Raw genomic sequence first — 27,333 nt, forward strand, 5'->3', positions numbered from 1 at the left:
CAAAGAACATTACAAGTATCAGCTATAGGCAAAACTTAGCTTATTCTTAAACGCAGATACCACTATGCTAGATGCCTTTCAAACATAACACGTTGAAATAATTCTCAAGCAATTTTCATATCTTGAACTTTCACGAAGAAAAATTCGAAAATCCTAATAATTTATCAAGGTCATAAAAATTCTCCTACATTGCGACTAAATAATGTGAAAAAATCATATGCGAGGAACACCGATAGGCCGTAGGAAGAGAAAACTAGCACTAGACTCGTAATTTTGTACATTGCCAATTTTTGTTTTTGTCTATTTTCATTGTAAAAGGGCTAGGCAATATTGACGTTGCAGACAAGTGTCAGATCATTTAAATGGAAAAATCATACCAACAATTAATCTGTACAGGTATATTTGATTGCGATGTATAACTTTGACCCACAAAATTCGCTCAATCAATTACTACTTTATATTTTTGAATGATATATTAATAAGAAGTTTTCGTTACATATTTTCATTAGTGTTCAGGATACAGCGAAGCCTGCATAGTTAGAGCTTGAAAAGAACTTTGTCTCCCATGTCCGGGTTGAATCCTTTTGCATACTTGTTGCCTGGCGTCTGCAAGAGAAAATTCTTGAATTAGGAGGCGATGACCAGTGAATGCGTTCCGGCGTGTCATACCGAGTAACCAAAATACGATAACACATCACATAAAGGCACATCTTTGCGGAACAAATTAGTATAACCACATATGACGGTGCACATATACACACCTGCACTAGTTTCAATAGGACCTCGGTAAGCTAGTTTAATGCTGATGATACGGTATGCTGTTATTTTCATAATGCTACAAATTTTGTAGAATTATGAAATTTTACCACACATCTCTTATTGCACGATAAAAATCAGCAATTCCCCTATAATGCTAAAATATTTTTGCCCGAAGAAAGAAGTATACCTGTTAAAATTATTAAAGATTACATCCATCCTAAACATAGTGAAATATACCTCATGAGACAAGAATATCATCTTCGCAATGGAGTATTTTGAGATCCATTGCATTGTACGGCTAATCATTGGACAATTTAAATGAACTTCCCCACCTGTGCCATAATATGATCGAAATCAAGTCTTTCCTCGCCATTCGCCACAATTTCTGGTACCGTGAGCTTGGGAACGTTGAGCCAGCGCTCAAACTTGTAGCGCATGCAGCTGAACCTGTAACATACGCGCACATGCAAATCCTAACTTCAACCTTTTGTCTACCGATAAATTAACAGCACTCAATGCTATTCGTATCTGAAGACCTGAAACATTAGCTGTCATTAATAGAAAAATGTTCAATTCAACAATATGGCCTAGATGACATGCATTCGCTAATGCTAACGTCAACCATGCTAGACAACCAGTCTCAACCAACATAAGGTTTACTGATCATACCATAAATTTGTTGTGGTCACATGGGGATAAAGCTTAGGATAAGCAATATAGGTCTTTTTTAAATCAATCAATAGTACAATCGGAGAGGAAGAAACCTCTCGTTCTTGATTGCCATCACATCAAAATCAAATCTGAGGAAGAATTGAAACCTAGCATTCTATGAACGAAAACCTAGCATCGATAGTACGAACTATCGATGAGTATAACGTACATAAAAATTTTGTGATTAATTATTTTTAAACTAATGAGTTAGAGAGTAGCAGGACAGTTTTTAATTGTTCATGGAGGGAAATAAGATTAATTTAAAAAATAATGTAACATTGAGTCGAGTTAAAAAAGAGCGTGCAACGCAAACGCATAGGATAACTTACTTTATTCTTTTTTCTTTCCAGGCCCACTCATCACGGAAGCGCCAGTCCTTCAATTTCTTATCGTAGCGAGTGTACTTGTCAAAGTCAATCCTAGACACGTCCTCGACTACTACTTCTGCATCGCCTTCTTCAGACCAGTCGTAGATCAGCACCTCTGAATGCTCACTGAAAACAAAACAGATTCAACTCAATAATGAAAGATATATTCAACAAAAAAATACAACATGAATTGAGTTACAATGCAAATATCGTCGAAATTTGACAAAGTTTTCGGCTTTTATTTGACCTAATGTCCACACAAAATTTAAACTCACCACTGCAAGTAAACATTTCAATTCATGACAAAACGTGATTATCAATAACAATCAACATCTGCATGTCTCTTTTTGCCTGACGTAGTTGCTTTTCGAAGAGCTTCTCATAATCATGAACAAATTATTTTTTGCCGGCTACGAGGTTTTGATGGATCCGACATGGTTGAAGATAACGCCAAAAAACGAGATCTCCTATTAAAAAACGGCGGCCGTTGTTAATAATCGCAACGACAAAAAGATCAAATGACAGAATGCATTCTAATATATATAATCTTTTAGGGACTTTGCATGAACATCAAAAATCATTATCTTAGAATTCTTTCATAGTGGAAATTGATTGTAGTAACACTAAATTTCAGGGTATGCTGTGCCTTTTCTCATCTCCAGAACTTTACGCAGCACCATACCAGGCGCTGTGAGAGCTTTATGTGCCGCATGAAAACGAACTCAATTGCGATTTAATGAACTAAATATTATTATTACTGATAGTTTGACAGCAAGAGTATAACTGCACTGCGTGAGCGTCGAGCAGTACTATAATCATGCCTGATGTTCCTCAGATGGTTCTTGTAATGCAGCTCAAGCGTTGAGAGGACTTCAGGCGTGTAGACCTTGGAGTTCAATTCTTCAGGTCTGTTGCGCGCCTTGACGTTCTCGATGATTTTCTCGACGGGAATATCGAGATAAATGAGCAGATGTGGCCGCAGGTACTCAACCATACCTTGTTGTAGGCACTCGTTGTAGTACTCGCGAGCTGCACACAAGTCAACATAACTAAACCAAGCTAAATTCTTACCTTAGATCAATTTATACTAACAAATAGAGAGAAAATAATATTCAAAATATGATCAGCCATACCAAATTTCTGTTTGCCTATTAAAAATGACGAAACATTTATACCATCAGGAAGACAGTTAGGGGTTGGGTTGTTTCCCTGTGACATATGTTGATTATTGAACATTCCTGTCTATTTTCACCTATAAAAATAAATAAAAAGCACGCTTAAAATTTGAATATCTTTATTGAATTACAAATGGCTTAGTTAAACATAACCTGCAAGCAAAACTAAAATAAATTAAAACTTTTTAGATTTAACTATCAGCATTTGAATAGTAAGGTCAACTCTCTTTTTATTCTAAGGTTATATTTAATAATTTTCTAACATTGGTATGCATTTTTAATTTTTATTACCTATTTATTTAATTTCTAAAATTATGAAAAATTGAAACAAATGTTGCTAATCACACATAAAAAGAAAAATTTCCTGAAATTTCAATGAGATTTTCAAAGTTCCATGAAGATATACGAATCAAAAACTGGACAAAAGCACAGGCTTTTTCATGTTATGCCCATTGAAGTGATCACACTTGAAAAGACGGGATATACCAGCTCCTACCAACCGTTAGCATTGGAGAAGCCACAGTCAACAAGCATGTTCATGAAGACTGGATCGCTGTAGATGCAGCGGTTCATAACTACGCCCTGGCCTGAAGAAGGTAAAAAACTTGAAGAGAATTACAAAACTAATAACATGGAAAAAGGAACTCTTTATGAGGGCTTACATGTGTTAGTATGTTCAACACAAAAAGTTTTTTTTTCTGGTTACGATTTATAATCAATATTTTTGTAAAAAGTACAAGGCGCTTAGCAAATTTTGCAGTCTTCCACAGTTTAAGTAAAGCATAAAGTGCTAGAACAAAGAACAATCAAGTAATACAGACAAGTGTTCACATGAGGCAGGAAGATATGCGATATACATAAAAGCACCAAGAAATACTTAATACTACAATACTCACATATATGCAGATGTTGAATATTGGCACATTGGTCAAACAAATAACATATGGAAAAACGTTTCAAGTAATCAACTAATTAGTGTTCAGAAGGTGATTAAAATCGTCTTTTATCATAAACATCGTATTTTCATTATATATAATAATTTATGGTGATTAAAATAGTCTTTTATCATAAACATCGTATTTTCATTATATATAATAATTTATTTATTGACAAATAATTTTTCGAGTAAGTAACATACCAGTGTTCAAGAGATGATTAATAGCGTCTTGATATTGTGTAAATCTTATTTTCATCAGGTGGAACTGCAGTCGCGTAGTGGCGCGCCGGTTTGGGTTGCGTAGAAAGTCTTCAATGTCAACACTATGGAAAATTTGAGGCAACTTATGGTTGATGGTGCGTCTATCAAAGCCGTACTCGTTGACATAAATTGAGTCCATGTTGGCACCAGGTATGTAAAACATGTCGAGCTCATCGGCCAACTCCTGCAAGTTACAACATCTTACTCAGAATTAAAATTACAAGATCCATGATTTGTAATTAAGAAAAGTATAGTTGCATAATACAAATGTTGCATTGAAACAAATAACATCCAAATCAATCCTGGCCAAAAGGATTCATCGTATTAAGGTACACTGTTTAAAAAAAATTAAAAACGATCTTATTGACCTCTTGGTAGCTGGCCACAGCATGAAATATTTACATGCTGCCTTTTTTTTTGGAAGTTAGCATGTACAGCCCAAACCTTCATGGTCGAATTTCACAGAGCTGCCAAAACTAAAACCCCAGTCCTGCCGTTTTTTTTTCATTTTTTTAACAGTGTACACCACAGATCAGAGCTTGAACACTCCTGTAAACCATTCATGTCCCTCAACAATGAGAAAGTTCATAACTAACATCCAGCACACACAATAAATCAAGTCCTTCAACTAGACTCTAACAAGAACAGCTGCAATGCGTCTGTCAACTATGCAGGTAGAGCATACCTTGGCAAACTTGTCCTTGTTGCCAGTGGGTGGGCCATCAACTACAATGATCTTGGAATTTTCATCAAAGCGCTGTGTAGTATCATCCAGCAATGCTCGCCAGAAGGTGTATTCCTTTTCCTTGTAGGGGAAGGGAGCCGGACGAGAGTAGCCAGGCTCTCGCAATGCTTTGCCCACAATGCCTCGTTTATGCTGCATCTGTGAGGGAAAAATCACCCTCAGTCACATATAAATACCTTCTCACGATAAGAAGACAATAAGCTTAGTTGCATATGAACAACATGAAAGCATTTCTATCAAGTGCCTAGCCATAGATTTATTTCCCATTAGCATTTCACAATGCAGCAATTCTCAATTATGACATTTCATTATTCAATACTAAAACATTGAACATATTTTATCTCTTGAATTCAGAAAAATATGTTAAAATCTCATGAAAAATCAAATTATTCATAAAATAAACTCTGACATGCAAAGTATTTCAGCTTAGTAACAAAAGACAGTTCCTAAATTTAACTTTTCCAGGCCAGTTATGCAAAATCATCTGCTCATTAGAAGACGAGTTGGAATTACAAACCTGTTGGGTAACTGCAGTGGACAGAAGTGGAGCAGACGCTCTGATGGACAGATGAGCTCCTCTGAGCTGCCCTATCACCAGCCCAACACAAGCCATCTGAAATCATTAAATTTGCAATTAACCCACTTGCAGACAAGCAAGACTGGAAATTTCTACCTACCACTGAAATCTAGTGACTCCAAAATGATGCACTTTCAATTACAGTGAAATTTCCAGGCTTAATTTTGCATTTTTAACACATTAGATGGGAGATAATTCATCTAGTGCAAATCATGCAGCTACAAGAATGACAGCTATGGTCACAGCTCATTGCAGCATATAGTCATGCCTGCAGGCAAGCATAGAAATGAGCAAAATTTAAATTTCCAAAACCAGAATAAGAAAGTATAAACAATTATAACTCATGAAGTACTGTCAAATGAAGTAATATGAAAAAGTTTTGAGCATTTTTTGTTAATAATTTCACAGCATGATATATTTTGTAAACAAGCTTAGGCTCATTTAAAGGTCTTTGTGAGGGCTATCATATGGCATCTCCAAAAAAATTCCATATGATATTCATAAGGTGTCAAACACTAAATAAAAGCCTATCCAGATATCCCTGGGAATGAGGCAATAAGAGACACTTGAAATAAAACTTAATTTTAAAATGTTTGAAGCATGCAGTGTACTAATCCATTAAAACAGTACTCTGTGGTCCTCCTCTTCTGTTATATATATATGATGGTAGATGTAGAATGACATTTTCTGTTTTTTTCTGTTTTTTTTTTATTGATATATTACATTATCCATACATTACTGTTTTACTGATGTGATACTACTGTATCAATGGACATGCCATTGAGCATTGACAACAACCTTGTCCACTCTCCACTGCAAGCTTCATATCAGCAGCCGTATAGAATTTCTTCTGTATTTGTAAGCTAACGAGATGGCTTATAATTTTGCACCATTTTAATTGAGTCAAGTGAATTCACTATAGCCAAAAAAAAAAGATTGTAAATAAAATGTATAAAAAAATTTTTCAAAGATCACGTTTTTCATGTGTACTCAAAAGTAGAAAATAATTTTTCGGCAGCTACTGATCTCTGTTTGCTTTCATTCTCTTGGTCTTTTGTATTTCAGTTAAAATATTTTACAACATCTAAAACAAAAAACGTGGGGCGCATCTTCATTTAGGCATGCCTTAATTTCAATTTTGAATTCAACCACTATTTCGAATTATATTAGCCATACACATCAAATTTTCAATGAACCATCATATTCATCATATCAAGTAATCACCAAACAATTAAATACATATGCGCCCCCACGTTTTTCGTTTTAGATGTTGTAAAATATTTTAACTGAAATACAAAAGACCAAAAGAATGAAAGCAAACAGAGATCAGTAGCTGCCGAAAAATTATTTTCTACTTTTGAGTCCACATGAAAAACGTGGTCTTTAAAAATTTTTTTATACATTTTATTTTCTACTTTTTAGTTTTTTAAGTATTTTATTTTCTCCTTTATAGTCCATTGCTACACATGAAAAACGTTGTTGCGAGCCAATTTACTTGACTCGACGTACGTATTGATGATACGAAGCGTATCATCAATATACGCAGTCTAAAGACGAATATCCTCTCGAGGATGACGTGCATTAAAGGTTCCCAACCCCTGCTTGTGAGTTCCTTTAGAGTTTATAACTAGTGCACAAAGGTCAACCATCCTACATAATATTCATTTCATTTCAGTTGGCCATGCAAATGCACAAAAGAAAATTCTTTTCAAAGTTCTGAAGAAAATAGTATTCGAGGGGATACATTGTTGTTCCTGTATTTATCTGGGTGCATAGCTGTAAAAAGAAAGGTTCGGTAAAAATACGCCTGGAAACGTGCAACAAATCATTGATTATTGTATTGTTACCGGTAGCTGAGCTTCCCTAAAAGTTTCAGAGCACTAGCTAGCGGGAAAGTTGGTGAAATATCGATGGCAAGATTTGATCATCACAGACAGAGGGACACGAAAGCGAGCTAAGAAAAACGTGGTAAAAAACCTATCTGAAACAGAAAGGAATATTTTAGTGACAACCATCAATCCATCGTACTATTTGGAGAAATAAATCATAGTTTAGGTTAATTACATTTCATTCTATGTTGCCTGGTGCACAATTCTATCCATGACATTCTATGCACAATTATGTGATGACTGAGATGCATTAATTTTTTGTGAAGTGAAATTTTTTTGCTGAGCAAGGTAAATGTATTCAAAATGCTTTGTTATTAATTGATTTTTTTCATTACTGGATCCTTTGCTAACCAAGGTTGTACCTACTGTAAATGCATTTTTAGGGGTGTCCCTTAATATTACTCTGGGGAGGTGTCCCTTATTGCCCCATCATGCAGAAATTGCAGCCATTTTATTTTGAAATGAGCTCTGCAAATTTAGTTAGTCATGTTTTTAAGCCAATGTCTGTGTGCAACTTTTATGTCTGTAAAACATTTTAATGCAGCAAATATTTCTTTTTTCTACAGAGCTTAGCCAAGATACTTTCCCAAAATCTCACTTTTTACACTTTTTTCAGGGATTTTCCAAAGCACTAGAGGAGTTAGGAGTAGAGGCAGTAATTAATAAATGTATGATTTCTCAACTAGCGTTATGCTATATAGATAGGAAAAATGTTGATCTTATGCCACTATTTTTAGTTTTGCAATATTTCAATTAGCTTAGCTGCTACAACATTTCTACAAGATGTCAGAAGACTCTCCCTTATTACCCCACGGTCCCCACCCATCCCTTATTACTCTGTTTGATGGTATATCTATTTTCAAAATTTTGAATACTGAAGGTATAAATTGCAGATATATTATTTGAATAATCAATTAAATAGGGTCACCATGCTAATTGCTAAAAAAGTATTACAATTTCAATTTAGGTATTCAGACGTTCCAGTGCAAAGACTAAAGAGTAACAAACTTTAATTTAATCTCATTAAGCTAGCCAGGGTGGAATTCTAGAAATGGAGGTTCACTTATAAAAAAGCTTTCCACCCAAGGTGGAATGCTTTCCTTAGATACTGTGCTCTGCCAGGTGACTGACTATAAATGAAAAGGAGGATCAAAAGTGGACAAACTAATTCAGTTGTATAGTACCTCAGATTTGTTATACAATTGTTTGAATGTCTCTTGTTTGATAGATATTCTCTATTTGTCTTTTATTTAATGGATTTTTTGAAAATTTTCCAGGCTTTTTGTTTGTAATGATCAAGTTTATGTTAAGTATTTAGTTAACCAGTACTGTAGTACATATACCATATTTGGGGGTGGGGCTTATGGGCACAACCAATCACAGCTGGAAAGCATCCCCATCAACCAATCACAGCTTGAAAGCATCCCCAGCAACCAATCACAGCTGGAAAGCATCCCCATCAACCAATCACAGCTTGAAAGCTGTCTCTTATACACATCTAGATGTGTATAAGAGACAGGNTTCGTTTCCAAACAAAAGTCAATCAAATTAAGCTAACATTTTGGCGGGACTTTCAAAATTAAATACCTTACGCGCGCCGATGCGGAAAGTGGCTGTCCGCCATTTTGCCAGCATTGTTTACATTCGAGAGTACTTTGTGCACATACCTACACTTAGCCCTAATAAAATAGCAACCATAAGATGATAAATTGCTCATCAAATAAATTTCAAACTAGTGTAAGTCAACGTCCAGGGTCCCAGGCACAAGGACTTCAGGATAATTACTATTTGCTAGTGAGACTTGTCAAGTTGTCACTCGACTCGTGACTGAGTGAGAATAGGTACATACAGAAAATTTAATCAAACATCCTAGTGATCCTACCCGTCTTTGAGTTTGACACACTCACTACAGTGACTACACAGCGCTTTGCAGTTTCAGGATACGTGATAATTTCCGCTATAATTTAAATGGGCCATCTAATTTATACAGCTTAATCAGAATAACTATCATAAAAATTCACTTTTTTGGTCAAAGTTATTAAATACCTTGAAATTCTTCAGACTAACGGCTCCTCTTCCCTCATAAGCCGTCAGTTGTCCGACTTTTATTCCAAATGTGGACGTAATTATTATTTGTGAGTTTTCACGGATGCCTGCAGGAGTTATGCGTCGTACGGTTGCCTAAAAATCGCGTTTATTGTTTTCATTAAAAAGTGTGTGATGTCAAAATCTTGAATTTTTTCAGACCGAGCATTGATAGTATCTACAAATATTCCAAATTTCAAGCAGATTCGTTCAGTATTGAAGGAGCTATGACTATGAGTGGATGGGTTGCATAAAATCATGTTTTCTCGTTGTAATTAAAAAGGAAGTTATGTAAAAACATTACATCCTTTACATTCAATTTTTTCAGACACAGCGCTCTGATAATACTTACTTATATTCCAAATTTCAAGCAGATCAGTATCATCAGTTCAGTGTTAAAGGAGTTGTGAGTGGTTAGGTTGAAGTCTCATCGGCACCTACTGTAGATTCGCATCGCGGTACACCGCAATGTTTTTTTTCAGTTTCTGGAAAGTTCGCTCGAAATATCATAAAAGTAATTCAAGTATTTAGTAGATAAATTATATGTTACCATGAATATCTGATATCGACATCCGCTTGTCTCAAATTCGGGCTTCATGCGGTGGTGTTCGGAGTTACAAAACTTGCGTGCGAATAACCGCACCGCAGTTGCGATCAAGCTTGCCCAGAACGCATCTGTGATGAGGCAGCTGCATAGGTGTTATGCTGACTATTTCTATTGCATGTAGAGGGTTGGCATTGGCTCTTGAGCTGATTTAAGAGTCAAATTTTTGGGCTATGGCAGCGCTCCCGTGATATGCACTTCTTCCATGTAGTTGTCATGAGCCATCGATTGCCTCGGGTATCATTCCTCTAATTGTGGATTGTTCGTGGTTCGTTTACCTGTTCGGTTGTCTACTATCTGAAGCCTTGAAGGCATTGCGAGCATACAAATTCTACAGAATTTACAGTAACTTATAAATAAATGTTGGTTATCCTGCGTTAAACGGCACAGTTCGACTTCATTTAGAAGTTTAGTAGTCCACGGTGAGCAATAAACTAAACATATTAATTAATTGGATTAGAAATTCGCACATACTTATTAAATTAAACATGAAGGGGTGGCCCAGCGTTTACACAGAGTACCAGGATTGGTGCAGAGTGGTGCGGGTTCGATCCCAGCTCTGTCCTGTGCGCCAGTTTCTGGTCAGAATCAGCGAGGAGGCCGGGCGGTTAATTAAAGCAAAGCAAAATTGAAGCAGAGTTGCGCTTGCGCGTTGTAGACCGCAACAAGCTGGGAATATTATACGATGTTGAGAATCGGTGAGAGGCCTACGGCCTAATAAACGCTGAACCTGTTATTATTGTTATTTTTATTATTTATTCTGAAGAGTCAGATAGCCAAGCCGCAGGGTGGCCCAGTGGTTACAGTTGAGTAAAGAGGCGCGGGTTCGATACTAGCTCTGTGCGCCAATTTATGGCGGCGAGGAGGCCGGGTGGTTAAGCACAGCAAAATTGGAGCAATGAGTTGGCTGTCCAAGACCGCAACAAGCTGAGAATATTCTGCGATGGTAAGAATACGAAACATATAGCGATTTCAATGATCTGTTGCTGAAGCTAATAGTAATATACTTAAATTGCCAATGTAAGTAAATGGAATAAATAAATTGAAAAATGATGGTTGAGACCTGGGACCTGTAAGAATGGTAGCAATCCAAGTACCATGGTTTGTTGCCATACTCCGAGATGCTTACAACTCGGCCCTCCCTCAACTCCAACTTTAATCTTGTTAAAAATCCACAGGCAACAACCCTTCCCGTGAGTTTCACAACTCTTTCCAACCTATCTTCTATTTTTTGGCGACCTATATACGCGTCGTATAAACCCATCTGCGTTTAAACAAATTAATCGCGCCAGCATAGAATGTATTAACCTTTATCAACTGTGATAAATGAGACGCACCGATACAATTTGTGTTGCTGCGGCAGTGTTGACACCTGAGTGAGGGAGGGGGGGGGGAGACTTACCTTCAGTTTCTGGAATGCTCAAGTCATGCCAAAACTTTTCTCGTTGTCCGCTACAAAAAAGTTAGCCGTATACCCGCGCATAGGTCAACCATGACCCCGCGTAAGCCTTCCGTACAGCTGGTTACTTATGATATCCATACCACCAGTACCTTCTTCCTTCACGTCAGGGCTATAGCCATCAAGAGGCTTGTTATCTTGTGCACGCGGGGAGCCCTAGGCGTGTAAAATCTCTTCAATTATTTATTTACGAAGAGATTGTCGTGACGTCTTGTACAAAACTACGAGGGCACGTTAAAAAGTTTTAAAACTATGAATAAGTTTAGAGGTGAGCAAAACAACGAAACGACTCATTTTCAGTGAATCTGAAAAAAAAATTGAACAGATGTTGTGAAATCGAGCCAGCTGTTAGACTTTTGAAAGCTTGCATAATTATCGTTTGCGCTAAAATAGATTGGATTCTGCCAATCTATTTAAAAATAGATTGGATTCTGCCAATCAATGCTAAAAATAGATTCTGCCAGGTGCCGTTCTGCTAACGTGAGCTGCTATGGTGATTGCTTCCCCAGTGGAGCCGTGGTGCGCAGAGAACAGGAGGAGCTGGGAGATTTCCTGAGTGGAGTGTCTGCAGTCACGGAAGAAGGTAATTTGACGAATTTGTGAAGTGTGTCAGGGCAGTTGTGACATGAGGAAAGGCAAAGCATGAAACAGCAACGTGTTGTCCGGACAAGTCAGGAGTAGCGTGACTGACCAGGCAATTAGTACCTGTTAGCTCTTGGTGTGGAGGCAATCCCTAAGAGGAGGCAATCCCGCTATGATATACTTTGAAATTGCTAGTTAAAATATTCAACTACTGTTGTAGCAAGATCCGCTACACTTTAGGATGGTTCCTACATACCACCTCAGTATTGAAATAGACACACTTCTCTACCCACCTGACCCTTGCGTTTTTGCAGTCCTTTACCAGGACCCTAGATACCCGCTACGTCTTAGTTTCGACAGTTCATGCGCCTCACATCGAAGATCACCTAAAGGCATCATTAAGCTCCTCTACTGGAAAAAGGCATCATGTCTACCGGTCATTATGGACAGGTAATCCCTCCAAAAAGACTGATCCGCCGTAAGTAACAAGATCAAAAATGTTTCATAACCTTTGACTGCTCCAGAAGAAACCCGACTACCATTCTCCTACCTCTATGCACCGCTAAAAACGGGCCCGCGCAGCGATTTGACACGTTTCAGGCAGGCCGTTCCCCAGGCGCTTCCGTCCATTACTTTCCAAAGGCCCTCCGAGTCTTCTCTGTGTGGGACAGTTCTGTGAAGGCAGCAGACTTTTTGGTAACCTTTCGTTGATTGCTGCGGATTAAATCGATGCAAAAATTAATCCATAGATACGTAAGAAGGTCGCGTGTTCAGGCTGAACGACTCGAGATCAAACAATCTGGTACAAGAACTAGATCAACGTATCTGAGTTGAATGCAATCACTTAAGTTATATCCAGCATTGCTCATAGTAACCGAAAGAAAACAAAGTAATCTGTGAATACATTTATTACTAATGTTTCAATAATAAATTAAGCAATGATCCCCTAAATTACTAGCATCTCACTGTACAATGCCAAATGTAAGGAAAACTTAACACCAAAGACCCTAGGAAATGTGAGGGTACCAAACAATAAAAACGATCGAGGCAATCATAAAAACTACGCTTGATCAAGGTTACAAATCATCATACGAAGAGTCAAAGCTTAATGACGCACGCAGTGCACTGCACTGCGACGTGTAGTGCATCAGCCAAGTGCCTGCACTGCACTATCTAGAATTCTAGAGCCTCTTAGTACCTGCGAATCAATTATATAGTCGACCAATCAACCTCCACGTTTAAAACAGTACAATCGAAGTACCGGGGCGATACCTCAATTAAATTATCAGCTTCAAATCTCCGTTTTAGGAAGTGCAGCCCGTTGTGTACGCCGCATCACTGGCCGCGTAGGTGATAAATTATTTAGTTTAGTATGCAATACTCGGCAGCGCTGCCAACAGGTTAGTTCCATGTCCTGAAGAATATCGATGTGGGCCTTATTCCCGCTGTAGATTTGCATCAATAGGATTTTTAATGCTAGTAGAAACATCAAATGGTGAAAAATCGATCTAAAATTCAAAGCGTAAAGTTAACATTGAAATATCATCAGGCTTCCCGAACAGAGTGGAGATGCCATCACCAAAAAGCTTACTTGTTCAGAGCCCTGACCGTGCGCACAGCTGCCAGTTACTTCGCAGTTCAGGTGCTTCATGGCGATCACATTACCAAATCTATCGCTGATTTGTACAATGTTCGTCAATTATCACAAACTACAGACGGGAACTTACAATCTTCCAGAAAATGATTCAGCTGGGATGGACTAATCACACGACAAACACTCGACCTGGCAATGGTTTGGATTTTTAACGATTGAAAATTCGACCATTCTTGGAAGGAGAGTCACAGGAAATTAAAATTCGTTTATAATAAATAGAAAAAAACTAGAATAATAAAGTTGAAAAGCAAAGGGTTGCATAAAGTTCAAGCAGAACCCACCTTTTATTTCTTTACAGCCCACTTTGAACCACTGGTGCTACGTAAACATGTACTGTGCTCCATTACACTGTACAACGGACATCACTCACATCAGCACTGAGCGTCAGATGACAATACTAGAGTCGAGGGATTGGTCGCATAGCAGCGGAGGGAATAGCAGAAGATTTGACGCGAATTGGTTTGATGGCCAGAACAAGTTGGATAAAATGCAGAACAATGGCCAGAACAAGTTGGATGGCTTCCAAGTATTAAAAATTGATCCCTCTCAGCTTATTTCAACGAAAACAATACTGCAAAGCAAATACAAATAATATAACATCAATAAAAATGCCTATGGCTTCCGATATTTTCCTTGCATTAAAAAGAAGTTCTCAAAATCTTGAATGTTAGGAAACCCGTTGATTGAACGTTACCACATGCTGCACACTAACATGAATTTTTCACTTTGACATGGGCAATAGTCGTCAACGTCCTCGTTTCTAAGCAGCGAATACACGTGAAAGATCTTTTTGTTTCATCCAATTACTAAAGACAACATTCTCGAGTGGATCATTTTCAGGGCCCATACTTTCAAAAAAAATTAAGAGATCGTAAGTTCATCAACCAATCATTGACGGCCTTTCAAGCAAAATCCACCAATCATAGACAAGAAAATAGAGCGTAAGTACTTACGTTCACTTAGCGAGTATTGAAAGTATGGGCCCAGGTGAAGAGCTCTGAATCAAATTAGCATTATTTAAGCAAGCAAGAATGTCAGGGCACAGACACGGGTTAAATAAACTGGTACAGCCATCAGAAAGGAGGCAGGAAAAGGCAGTCAAAGATGACTAAGTCGACCCCATCTTAAAAAGAGTCAGGGAAGATTAGTCTTGATTAATTATAAACCGTTGAATACAATGAAGAGGACCAATTACAACCAACGCCTAAATAGAGTCGAAACTACAGCCGACAGTGGTCATATCTTCCAACTAAAACAATATCCATCATCTTTTCTTGCATCGACTTTAGTTTAAACTTGAGATTGACTTTATGGAGAGTATCATAGCATGCCAGTGAGGTCTCTGGCTATAACATCAAATTATGCGGGCAATTTTTTATTTATTTTGGATATTTCAAGTAAGGATAGATCTTCAGTGATGAAACTTTAATAATTATTGATAGAAAGCCAACTCCCAGCAAAAGAAAAATAAGGTAAGAAGGTTCCTTTCCCCGTCATAGAAGGCTCTTTCCCAGCAGATAAAAAAAGATGTAAGCAACTTTTCATAACAGTATAAAATGAGAGTTCAGCAACATCACATTAAATTTGATGCTCAACAATAGAAAAAAGGCCGAGTTTCACTGACGATAGCAATTGTATTTTCTGCAGCTATAATTCAGAGCACTGAGGCATGGCTTGCGCGAAACAATCAACAAGCGTGCGCAACACTTCCAGTTTAGTGATATTCTAAGAGTTTGGTGACAATTAACACTAGCATAGGAACAATTATAAAACAAAGCCCGATTTTTACAGCCTAAATCTCTTCATCTTCCAAACTTTCTTGTGACCACAACAATGATAAAAGCAATACCGGACACAGAGACTTGCTCAGTTGCAGGAAGCATTTCTAACCCCCAATGCTGCCCTAAAATCATTGGGTAACCGATAGACAGTCACGGGAAGACGGCATGACCGTCACGACACAACATGACTCAGGTTACGGACATGCAAATACCAGTTTAAAATTCCAACTGGTATTGGCAACAAACAATCGATTACACAAAAAAAGATCAGTGATGATTATAAGAATATAAAGATATATAACATACGGTCGTTTAAAAAAATGTTCCATCACCAATTGACTTTCAGAGTAAGAAAAGATTGTTTAACGTATTTTCGAGAGCTTAGAATTTCATATAAGTAAGGGAAGGGATGAGGTACATGAACCCTAACGCAAATTGCATTTGTTATTTGTAACCAAATCAATAAGAGAGACTGTAGCTCATAAACGGGAGCAGTCGGGAGCTTTGATGGCTTCTAACTCAAGAGATGATAAATGCTCAACTGCTTGCATTAGTAGTAACACAATATCTCTTCAACTTTGTACACCGAAATAAATACAATTTCGAATCGAACGTAGTAAATGGATTCAAGAAAATAACTTCAACACATTATGTCTTGTCAATGCAAGAAAGTGTATATATATATTAACAAGCTCTACAAAGTACTGAAATTTTAACTACTTACACAGTCAACACTTCAGGATTTTTTCTTTCAGTTGCAGAGGAAACGATGTACAATAAAGTGGAAACATGACTTCATACCAGCCAAAGAAAGAAAAAAAACTTCAATTGAATGGCGGCATCCAAGCATGCAGCGCCAGGCAGGGCTCAATATTTTCAATTACGATGAAATCACGAAACTTTGACGTGCTTTATGGACCTGCTATAGGGACACATAAGCGATAATTTCAATTAAGAAGCAGAGGCTTTGCAATTAATTGAAAAGGCCAATTGACATGAGCGACAATACTGTACACAATTAGACATCACAAAATCAAGTTATTCTTCAACAACAAAATGTTCCAGTTTCAACTATGCCGTGAGTGTGACTCAATTACAATGTGATCACATTAATTAACCCACGTAATTCAGAGCCTACATACCGTTACCAAGTAGTAAAAAAAATTTGGGGATATTTCTGCAACAAATAGACTAAAACTGAGGGCTTAGTACTTAGTGAAAGAGAAGATTAAGATAATCGCAAGCCGTAATAAAGAGTAAAGTTTCTACAAGTTTGGTGCCGTGCATGCGAGGCGCTCATCGACCGCGCTGAGGTCGTCAATCAGGGACAGGCTTGGCGGCGCCGTTGGCGTCGTTGTTGGTGTAACGCGGCTTGCCGAAGCTGAATGGCAGGTACTTGTATCTTATCATGTGCTGCACATGGAACATCAGGTGTTAACAGAGTCAGGTACTTGTATCTTATCATGTGCTGCACATGGAACATCATTTTTTAAATTGTTGAGTCAATCAGAATTTAGTGCGCATCAGATCACCAAATAATAGTATGTTAACGAAACAATCAAACTAGAGAGTTTGAAATACCTGGCATTAACAAAGAAATCAAGAATTCAAATGATATCAATTAACCGGCCACAATATAAAATTAATCTACAAAGACACATGAATTAATCTAAAAAGACGCATTTGAAAAAATATTGAGGATCTGAGAAATTAATTACTAAATCAATAAATCATTAGCAAGTTAATAGCAACCCACCTTAATTTGTCTTTTCATGGTGATGCAGAAGAGTGTGATGAAATACATCACCAGGATAGGCCAGAACACTGGTACGTTGAAAACCTTAACAAAAACACCACATTTTAAAACTATCTATCAAGAAAATAATTACTCTTAAGAGAAAAATTCAGAAAATTCAGAAAAATATGTTCATATAATTCACTATATTTAAAATGAAAATGTTTCAAAGAGCAGGTTTGTCAACAATTCTAAAATTTGAGTGTATGCGTATTATTGATTCATATGAATAAATTTACACAGTTGACTTCACTACCCAACTAAGTGATTAACTTAGGTTTTAATATCTAATTTGTATACTTGGTTGAAGGAATTGACTATTGACATATGTATTGTTGAATTTGAGAAGCGTCAATAACTACTTCCAAACCATTTCAGGTACAAATATAGTAATTATCTTTCAAAGTTTTGAAATTAATTCCAAATCAATTTGAGGTAGGAGACAAATGCTGGAAAACGTTTTAATAACGAATCAAATTGAATGCAATGCAATCAAATCATCACAATTACTCTTCAAAAAAATATTACATTTCTGAGGATACAGCGCTGTAGAATTATGTTACTGTGATATTAAAGTAGATGTTTTGATTAATTCTGAAGGCCAAACTGAGAAGCCAGTGCAAGGATATCTCACTTGAAAGAATGTTAATGAAGTTGCTATGACAGTAGACTTGGTCATGCTGTACCAAAACTTGAACTCGGGAAGACGCCGCATGAACGGCCGAAATTCTTCGTTGGCTTTGGTGGGCAGGCTTGTGCCATCGTCTGGAAAACATTTTATTTTTAACACATACAACAGTAACAAAGAAATTACCCTACCAGCAATACGTAAGTATTCACTGATAAGCAGAATTTTGATAACTGATAAAGCAGAATATAAACCATCTCATACTATGATCAACTGAAAAAAAAAAATACATTATCAAGCAAAAAGAAACTTATGATCCATCAATTTATTTTGTATGATTCATCAACGAAAAACAATACCGTCATTTATATACAACATCAATTTCAACAATAACATCACTGTAGTAAACAAAAGCAGACTACCCATCATAACAGAATACATTTTTCTGTCATTTGACGTGGAAAAAAGAAAGAAAGAAATTTCATTTAATTTGTACTGAGAATTGTATAGGTGATAAGAATAAAGCTGCCAGGAAGCATTTACTCACCATCATCACTGATGTAGGCAGGATCTATTTTAGGCGTGAGGAAGGCGAGGAAGAGATTGAGGTGGTATATACCCAGACCATAGCACACAATGTACCAGCCCTGCAGCATGAATATCCGCAATAGAAACACCCCCAACAACGCCAGGCTAAACACCCATCGACATTTTGTGTAGGGTGTCCATTTGTCCAGGTAGTGTTGGTACATCTGAAATAAAAATTACTAAATTATTATATTATTTCAAACATACCATATGAATTTAGTAATAATTTACTAGAATTTTTCAATTGACTGAACATAAACTATGAAGTTAACATTGTGAGGGTGAAACAATCACTAGTTTACTCAACCGGATTGAACCAAATAGCATAGTTAAAATAAATGAACAAATAAATAAAATAAAGCCTGAACATATTAACCAGATCAAACTTCAAATAGTTAAAATAAATAAATAAGCCTAAACCTCTTAACCTGATCAAATAGATCAAATAGTTCAGAAAATAAATGAAGCTTATACCTCTTAACCTGATCAAATACAATAGAGAAAGCCCTAGAGTTTATGAGTTCCAGAATGTCAAGCATTATTTCTTGAGTCCAGCAGCCCTGCAAAGAATCGTGATGCAACTTACATGAAAAAGCAATTGAGGAGATAGAGACTTATGGGAGCTGCCTGCAAGCCTATGGTCAGAGCTGTGAGAGAAGGAGCGATGCCGAGCGTCTCCTACCATCACAGTCTCCATGTGCAGCCAGTTACGCATCATGAACTCTAACTTGCAACTTAGTTGCAGGTATGGTAGCACAACAACTACCTCAGACAGCACAATCTCTCAAAAGTGGACTAACTGTGATTAACAATTGGCCTTCAAGAAGCTATAAGACCAAACAAAGCATTCAAAGCTTAAATAAATGATAAAGGGTTTGCCATAGAACATTAGCAACTGGATAAATATTTAAAATAGAATACAGAGAGAAGAATCAATAAACTTTTTAACTAAAAAATAAAGAGATTGTCAAGATTGGACTTTCTCATCAACAGCAGGCTGGCTGATCACTCATCAACAACAGGTTAAGCAGGACTCATAGGAGTGTACAGTAAAGAGACACCAAAAGAACTAAAAGTTCATGCCCTGAGCTTGTGATTGTGACCGTAAGGATGCTGGTATCTGGACTCACTTATCTAGAGCACTTGACACTTGAATGCTTGATCAGCACAGAAGGCACTCAAGATACAACAGGTGGGAGTTCAAACACACAACCCATAAAGTGGTGTATCACATGACCTCTGCAAACATGTGATAATGGAAAAAACTAATTACTAGTTAGGTACAATTTATATAAATATTACTATTGCTACTAGCAAATACTACTACTAACTAGCATAAATGACTAATTTTAATACCCATTACATATAAAAATTTGTCAAATGTTTAATATCAAAGTTGAAAATTAAAATAAATGAAATTATCTCATTCAGGCCATGTGGTGAAGATAAAGATATATTGATAGTATGTTACAAATGAATAGGGACATATAAGATAAAAGCTATTCCTTTACCTCAAAGGATTAAGGCGTCATGCCTCTACCGGTACTGCAGATATATACCTACCATCAACACACAATGTATGAACAGGAGTCCCCAGGGATGGCTACTCATCACCCCCAACTCAACTGGGTCTTTGCTGTCTTACCAACTCCAATAAGGCCCCAGAAAGCAACACTCTCATTTTCCTACCACTTAAGGTAAACTCAGGCTTCTATGGCCACCTAGCATTCTCCACATTCAGGGTATAGCATTTCCTGAAATCTACCTACACAACAATTAGGAAATCCTGTACATTCCACACAGCAGCTGTTCAGGTTAGTATGACCTTATTAACTTGATAGGGCCCTGGTTAAACTCAGAAATCAAGCTTGTGCACACATGGACTTAATGCGGCATGTGTTGCATTCTTACGTGGTACATCCACTGTATTCATCATGCTACTGACTAAAACTTCTCTTCTATTCTGTGACCGATTTTGTGACTACAAAAGCAACCTACTGCAGATGAGCTCAGTATTTTCTAGATCAAGTTGATAACTTCATGTAATTTTTTTTAACTTCCATAAGATGCTGTTGAATAATGGAGTCTGCTACATAGGTACTCATAGGAGATTGTTTAGCAATCATTCTCAGAATCCAAGATGTGTCTCCTTTCTCAAAATTAAGGTGATTGTCTGATTAACATATGAAATATGAATTTAAAAGTCAACAGAAAACCTGTCAACTACCCAAAAATTTTATGCATAATAATAATAATAATGAGAAAATCTACACGGTGTTCATCTGATCATTCCTAAAAATAAGGTTTAAGAGCTTGACTAGAATGTCTCTCTTCAGACATTGTATTTTTTGACAACTAAAATATAAAACTCCACAATGTCAGCAAACTAAAAATTATCATTTCATCATTGCAGCAGCGCTTCATGTCACACATAGTGAAGATAAATAAGTTGATAGGAATAGTCAATAAACATATAAACGTGTCAATAAAAATTAAGGACTTGCATGGTTAATTATGAGCACCCTAACTTCCACACTTACATTCATGGTTTACCTTGCACACATGCTAGCCATTTTTACAGGAATATGGAAACAAAAAAGTTAAAAAAAACCTTCCTGAAACAAATAGGTTTGGAAGAGTTAAGCTCACCCGACTGATGGATGTGCCAAATCTCTGGATGAGGCCAGGCTGGCTCAGGGTGTCAGAAGGCTCCAAAACGTCTTGCATCATCTGAACAAAATCAAAAAGACATTACTGTTTGATGACATTTTCTTGATAAGACATTTTTGGAAAAAAAAAAACAAACCAAAGTTAATTCACAGAGGTGCGGAGTGAATATTGACAATTTGTTCTACCAACCTTATACAAAAAATGTTTCATTTTACACATAGTTTTCTCAATAACTCATTTTTTATCTTGACTTTTAAAAATAACATCTTAAATTTTTTTTCAAATAATTAAATAGGAGGGCAATTTAAACTTTTATATAAGAATTGATAAATAACTAATCACCGCTACAGCATATTTAAGGTAAAACAATTGTCCTGTATGCAGATTCAGTTGGAGATCAGAGATCAGATATTTTCCACACTAGTGTAAAAAGGGGTAAGAATGTTATGTGGATCACAACCAAACCATGAAAAGGCAGACATGCCAATTTTGTCTTAAGAGCATAAGTAGGCCTCTGGCTTCTGATCATTTTTGATCATAACCAACCAGTCAATTCAGCACAGTTGTGTTTGAGAACGAACAAAGGAATCTATATTGTCCCGATGCTATCCTCTTTATAGAGTTTCCTTGGATTTTTCTTGTTGTACCATCAAACGGGGTAATAAGGAACAATTTTGAGCATTTTTATTAATAACTTCTTACCATGAAACATTTCATAAAAGAATTTCGGCTCATTTTAAATGTCTTTGCAAGTGCTATTGTATGGTAGGTATATAAAAAAAATTCTTTATACTATTTTCAAGATGTCAGATGCAAAAGAAAAGTATCAAATGCAAACGGGGTAATCTGGGACACTTGAAATAAAACTTAATTTTAAAACATTTGAAGCATGGAATGTGTACTCATCAATCAATATTACTACAAGTACTCCAAAGTCCTCCTCTTCCTTTGTAGATGATGTAGATGCAGAATAAATTATATTTTCTGTGATTTGTAGTTGTTTTTCCTCTATTGATATTGACATGCCATTAACATTGAAAACAACCTTGTCCACTGCAAGCTTCATATCAGCAGCTGTATAGATCTGTAAGCTTACAGGACAGCATGTAATTTCACACCATTTTAATTGGGTCAAGTGTATTATCTATAACAAAAAATTTTTGTAAAAATCCTACTTAAAAAATTTAGGAATATTTGAGTGACAGACAGAAATCATATTTTTTGGAGAAATCAATCATAGGTTAGGTTAATTACTTTTTATTCTACCAGTTATGTTGCCAGGGCCCACGGGCCCAACTTTTTTCAAGCAAAATTTTTTAATAGGGCAAATATATTTTTTGCGACAGAACATAAGTACCACTTAACAGAAGTACTTTTTCAAATTATTACTTTTCAACATTTTTTCATGGATTTTTTAGGAGCTAGTAATGTATATTTCTTAACTTCCTTTATGTAACATACAAAATAAATATGAAAAATGTTGAAGTTTACCCCACTATTTTAAATTTAGCAATATTTTAATTAGTTTTGCAGCTACAACATTTTTATGCCATGGCAGAGGACTGTCCCAATTAACCCCTTACCTTGCCTCTGCCTGTCCCTTATTTAGGCTTATAACCCCATTTGGCAGTAATGCATAGGGTAAACGCGGTATATTCCGACATCGTGGGTAATTCTGACACATCTCTAGTTTTTCCTTTATATTAAGCTTCGACTTAGTTCCACGCATTCATTCATGGTTGGAATAGTGACGTCATACCTTTGCGCGCCAAACTATTGCCAAAACACTAGGTCTGGGCCATCTGGCCAGAAAATGTTGAGATCCAAAGAGAGACAGTGCACGTCACCCAGCGAGATCATCGAAAAATAGGTCAAAGTTGACAGTTGACCTTGCTCTACCAAATAGTGATAAACAGTTTGTGTAGAAAGAATATTATGGTTTGAGACTTTTAAATAAGTCTGTGAATATATTAGGAATCCTTTAAGTTTACTTGTATTTGGTGATTTCAAGTGGTAAATAAATTAATAGATGATTAAGTTAAGAAACGGATTTAGACACATAAAAACTAATTCTGACACAACTTGAATTGAACACACACAGCTTGTTCCAAGCTATGTGAATAAATTAAAATTTTCTTAATTAAAAGCTTAATAGCTGTTAATTAAAAGCCTAATTAAGTAGTGCTCAATATTCAATAGTGTTCTTATTCAAAGCTGTGTTGTATTCCAATACAGCTCACACAGCGATCGGAATTTGAACACAAGGATGTCGGAATTACGTATTAGTAGAGTTTGAAGCGCAGCCGGAATTTGTCTCACAACATGCCAAATTTAGTCACACACAGCGTTGGAATATAGGGATTTGGTAGGTTTGCATTCTAAAAGCTTTTAAATAAATATGGCAACAGTTTGTGACGTTTCATTGTTGCTGGCGCATAGTGTGGTGTTTTGAGAGTCACGTAAAGCAAACAGAACTCGAGTAACGCATACGGTTATTTTTTCATAGTTTTTCATTTCTTGATGCGTCCTTAATATGTCGGAATATACCACATTTACCCTATGAAATTTGTCTCTTTGGAGTCACAAAATTCCTGTAATAAGTAATTTTGATTTTCCTAATTAGTAATTAGGGTAAACACACCATATTGCGACACTTCAAGGACGTAGCAAGAAATGAATGGCTATAAAAAGATCACCGTATGAGCAACTCAAGTTTTGATTGCTTTACGTCACTCTCAAAACATAACAATATTTGCCAGCAATGATGATTGATGAAATGTCACAAACTGTATATTTATTTAAAAGCCTTTAGAATTCAAATCTACAAAATTGCTGAATTTTGACGCTGTGTGTGACTAAATTTGGCATATTGCAAGACTAATTCAGCCAGTACTTCAAAACCGTAATTCGTAATTCTGACGCCCTGTGTTGGAATTCCAATGCCCTGTTTGAGCTGTATCAAAATACAACACAGCTTGGAACGAGCTGTGTGTGTCTAATTCGGAGCTGTGCTGAAATTAGTTTTTATGTGTCTAAACCGTCTCTTGACTTAATCATGTATCAATTTATTTACTACTAAAGTTAGCAAATACAAATATACTTAAAGGATTCCTAATATATTCATAGACTTATTTAAAAGTCTCAAACCATAATATTCTTCCAACACAAACAGTTCATCACTATTTGGTAGAGCAAGGTCAACTATCAACTTAGACACGCATTTCGATGTTCTCACTGGGTGACGTCCATGGTCAGGAAGATGTGCCAGGTGAGCGGGAATTTATTTTGTCATTTTAACGACCTGCGCGGTGCGCCGTACTATGCTGGTAAAAAAAATGCGCCGTGCGCCGTACTTTAGTCGACAATATACGCGAGTATATTGACTACGCGAGTCGAACTGACAATAATAAAATGTAAGACATGTCCGGGTTACTTCTGACTCATCCGCTTGTCCGCCTTGTCGGATACGGAACGTATGGTAATCGTAAACTGCGGCTATTATACATATGAAATGTAAACAGATGGTGTTCAGTGTTGCCATACGACTTTGGAGAAAATTTCTTCTAAAATAAAGTTCTAGATTTCTCATTCACCAAATTTCTGTATCAAGAAAAATCATATATTATTGAAAGATAATTAAAGGCATACTGTACTGAGTAATGTGAGTATTACATCTGTTCCTCCACAAACTGCTCGTGCACGGCAGCGCAACATAGAATTGATGGCCAGGATTGCGCGAAGAGAATCAATTTTCATTACATTGCGCCAACTGTGCACAGCAATAGCTTAAAAAAAGTGAAAATGCGCGGGAAAATTCACCAAAAACATACATCATCCTGAGTGTGGGGTGACGTGGACTTTTGCTCTGAGGATTTTAACATTTTCATGCAAACCTAGTGTTTTGTGCTTGTGGAAATATTGCGCGCAATAGTATGACATCACTATTTCAACCATGAATCCCACTGTGCAGAGAGTGAACGAAGATTTAAAGACCTACGGCGACGCATTATCGGCAAAATTTTTGCCTTCAGAAGATCTTGCCGACACATTTAGATTGAAATTCTTGCATTTAATATATTTCTCAGTCTTCAGCCAACTATTTAGAAAAAAAGTAAGGTTTCCGGTACGTTGGAAGCGAGATTTCATACCTACTGAAATTATATGATATTAGAGCCGCGATATTTCAGACAAAAATAGGACTTTTCCAGACTAGTACCTACCTATACCTCTTCATTCAAACTAGTGGGATAGTAAAATTATCAATCTGACAGAATTCTACTGCTTACATCAGAAAATGGTCAATTTTACTTTGATGTTAATGACACATGATAAATGTCAATGTCAGTTATGTGACTGATGTCACTGACCAGTGACCACTGTCTCACTGATGATCATTACATCATCCTGGAAAAGGGAATCAGTCATGAATCATGATTAGCCTATCAGAAATTAGAATAGGTACTATGCACATAATTTAATACGTCGTCAAACTTACAATTATTCTAGATGAATTTTATCTAAAATTAGTATTATAGTAACATGCGTAAGAATATCAAATGATTTTACTCTACACAGTCTACAATATAGCCGAAACTTTTGTGAACGAAACTCGTCCCAAAGACCACTGGGTTGCGGCAGACGTGTCCTCACCAGGTTGTGCAACTGCTCCGCAACGTAAACAAACAGCAGAACGTTATTTCCAGGGGTCAACTAATATGAAGTAGATATTCACCATTGGCTCCAAATACACGATAAAATTCTACTGCATGAAATAAATTTAAAAATTATGTTCTAAATAACATGCGAAAACTAATTAGATAAAAAAAAGATATACGAGTTCCAATTTAGATATGCGATCAAAGCGTGCTTTGATTAGGATCAAATCAGGCTGCGCATTGTATAGGTTTTTCTTGTACCTACATTAGAGAGAACTTCAAATCGTTACCATAATATTCTTTTTATCATTTTCTGGGCCTATGAGTGAAAAAACTGATGGAGAAACAATTGAAGAGAGATGGCCATCGGTCGGCTCAAGGTAATTAGTTCTAGCCGACTGCTCATGGTTGAATACGTATTTAATTCAACCATTCGACTGCTGGCCTTTGGACATCCACCTGAAAACGGTACGTTGCCAGCAAATCCAACAGATGTCACTTTACAAAGTCTGTAGACCTACGTTCGAGAGTTTAAGATCCTCGTTGGCGATCTGAGGACTAAGCACGGATTTCACACCGTGGTCCAAAATACCGCTTTCTGAGTTTGGGCGTACTGTGGATAACAGACCTTGATATATCACTGAAATTGACCAGAAGTATCGTTATCAATTTATTGCAAATCGAGTCATGATATGAACAGAGACTGCATTAGCGCATAGCTAGCTCGAGTACGCAGAGAACAGAGCTGAGCTGAGGTTGCTTTAGAAACGATATCGTACTCGATCGCGCTTCTGTCGCCTCAGGAAGCGTCTTCGTACTCGGCCGCACTACTGCCGCCGTCGTGCATTGAAGGCCTTAAAAATTCATAGGCGATACCCGTCCGACGATTCCTACCAGTTAACCAATTCTAAAAAGACTTGTATGATGAAAAGAGAGATACAACTCCTAGAGATTTAAAAGAAATTTCTCTTCCACAATTTGTTTATTTGGGAATATACCCCCCAAATTACGCCACAACGTTGCAGTGTTAATAAAATTTATTAGCAACCTAACAGGAACCCTTCTTAGTGTATGTAGCTTTAATTTCCCACAATTTCTACCATGGCACCGTCAGTTCACAACTGCAATAAGAATATCCATTAGCAACGAACCGTAGAAACTTGGTGTGCGGCGCCGATCCCACGTGGTGTGTCCACAGCCACTCGAAAAACACAATCTTCTGAAATCTCTTCGCTAGCTTCTGATAGCTCCATTTCTTCTGGGTCTCCTCTAAGGAATAGAAGGCACAGAACTTCCCGCATTCTCAGCCGTCCTACACAAGCTCACGAAAGCTGTAAAAATCCCCAAAAACTGATCGCATGAAACCGTGTCGCCGGAGACCCTGTATACGGGCAAATCCTATGAATATAG

The 27,333-nt window shown here is 36.9% G+C and overlaps 2 protein-coding genes across 5 annotated transcripts; both read right to left on the reverse strand.

Annotated features, from left to right (window-relative positions):
• Positions 1–383: 383 nt before the first annotated feature.
• LOC108672238 (NADH dehydrogenase [ubiquinone] 1 alpha subcomplex subunit 10, mitochondrial) lies at positions 384–9,589 on the reverse strand. The gene is made up of 9 exons (XM_018159882.1): positions 9,469–9,589; positions 5,474–5,569; positions 4,897–5,094; positions 4,152–4,395; positions 3,514–3,600; positions 2,660–2,867; positions 1,800–1,964; positions 1,092–1,206; positions 384–606 (listed from the first exon to the last, which is right to left on the reverse strand). Exons 2-9 carry the CDS (start codon positions 5,567–5,569, stop codon positions 538–540), a joined length of 1,182 nt encoding a protein of 393 aa, XP_018015371.1. The 5' UTR covers positions 9,469–9,589; the 3' UTR covers positions 384–537.
• A 5,789-nt stretch (positions 9,590–15,378) lies between these two features.
• Positions 15,379–25,977, reverse strand: LOC108672211 (protein RER1). 4 transcript variants are annotated; one of them, XM_018159863.2, is made up of 6 exons: positions 25,919–25,977; positions 21,248–21,328; positions 18,558–18,762; positions 18,017–18,147; positions 17,344–17,427; positions 15,379–17,000 (listed from the first exon to the last, which is right to left on the reverse strand). In XM_018159863.2, the coding sequence occupies exons 2-6, from the start codon at positions 21,326–21,328 to the stop codon at positions 16,905–16,907; spliced, it is 597 nt and encodes a 198-aa protein (XP_018015352.1). In that variant the 5' UTR covers positions 25,919–25,977; the 3' UTR covers positions 15,379–16,904. The 4 variants fall into 4 exon arrangements, with proteins under 4 accessions (XP_018015352.1, XP_018015344.1, XP_018015360.1 ...); XM_018159855.2 differs by lacking the exon at positions 25,919–25,977 and adding an exon at positions 25,764–25,912; XM_018159871.2 differs by lacking the exon at positions 25,919–25,977 and adding an exon at positions 25,555–25,573.
• Positions 25,978–27,333: the final 1,356 nt, after the last annotated feature.

Source organism: Hyalella azteca, unplaced genomic scaffold, assembly GCF_000764305.2.
Source record: "Hyalella azteca isolate HAZT.00-mixed unplaced genomic scaffold, Hazt_2.0.2 contig12358, whole genome shotgun sequence".
Classification (NCBI taxonomy): Eukaryota; Metazoa; Arthropoda; class Malacostraca; order Amphipoda; family Hyalellidae; genus Hyalella; species Hyalella azteca.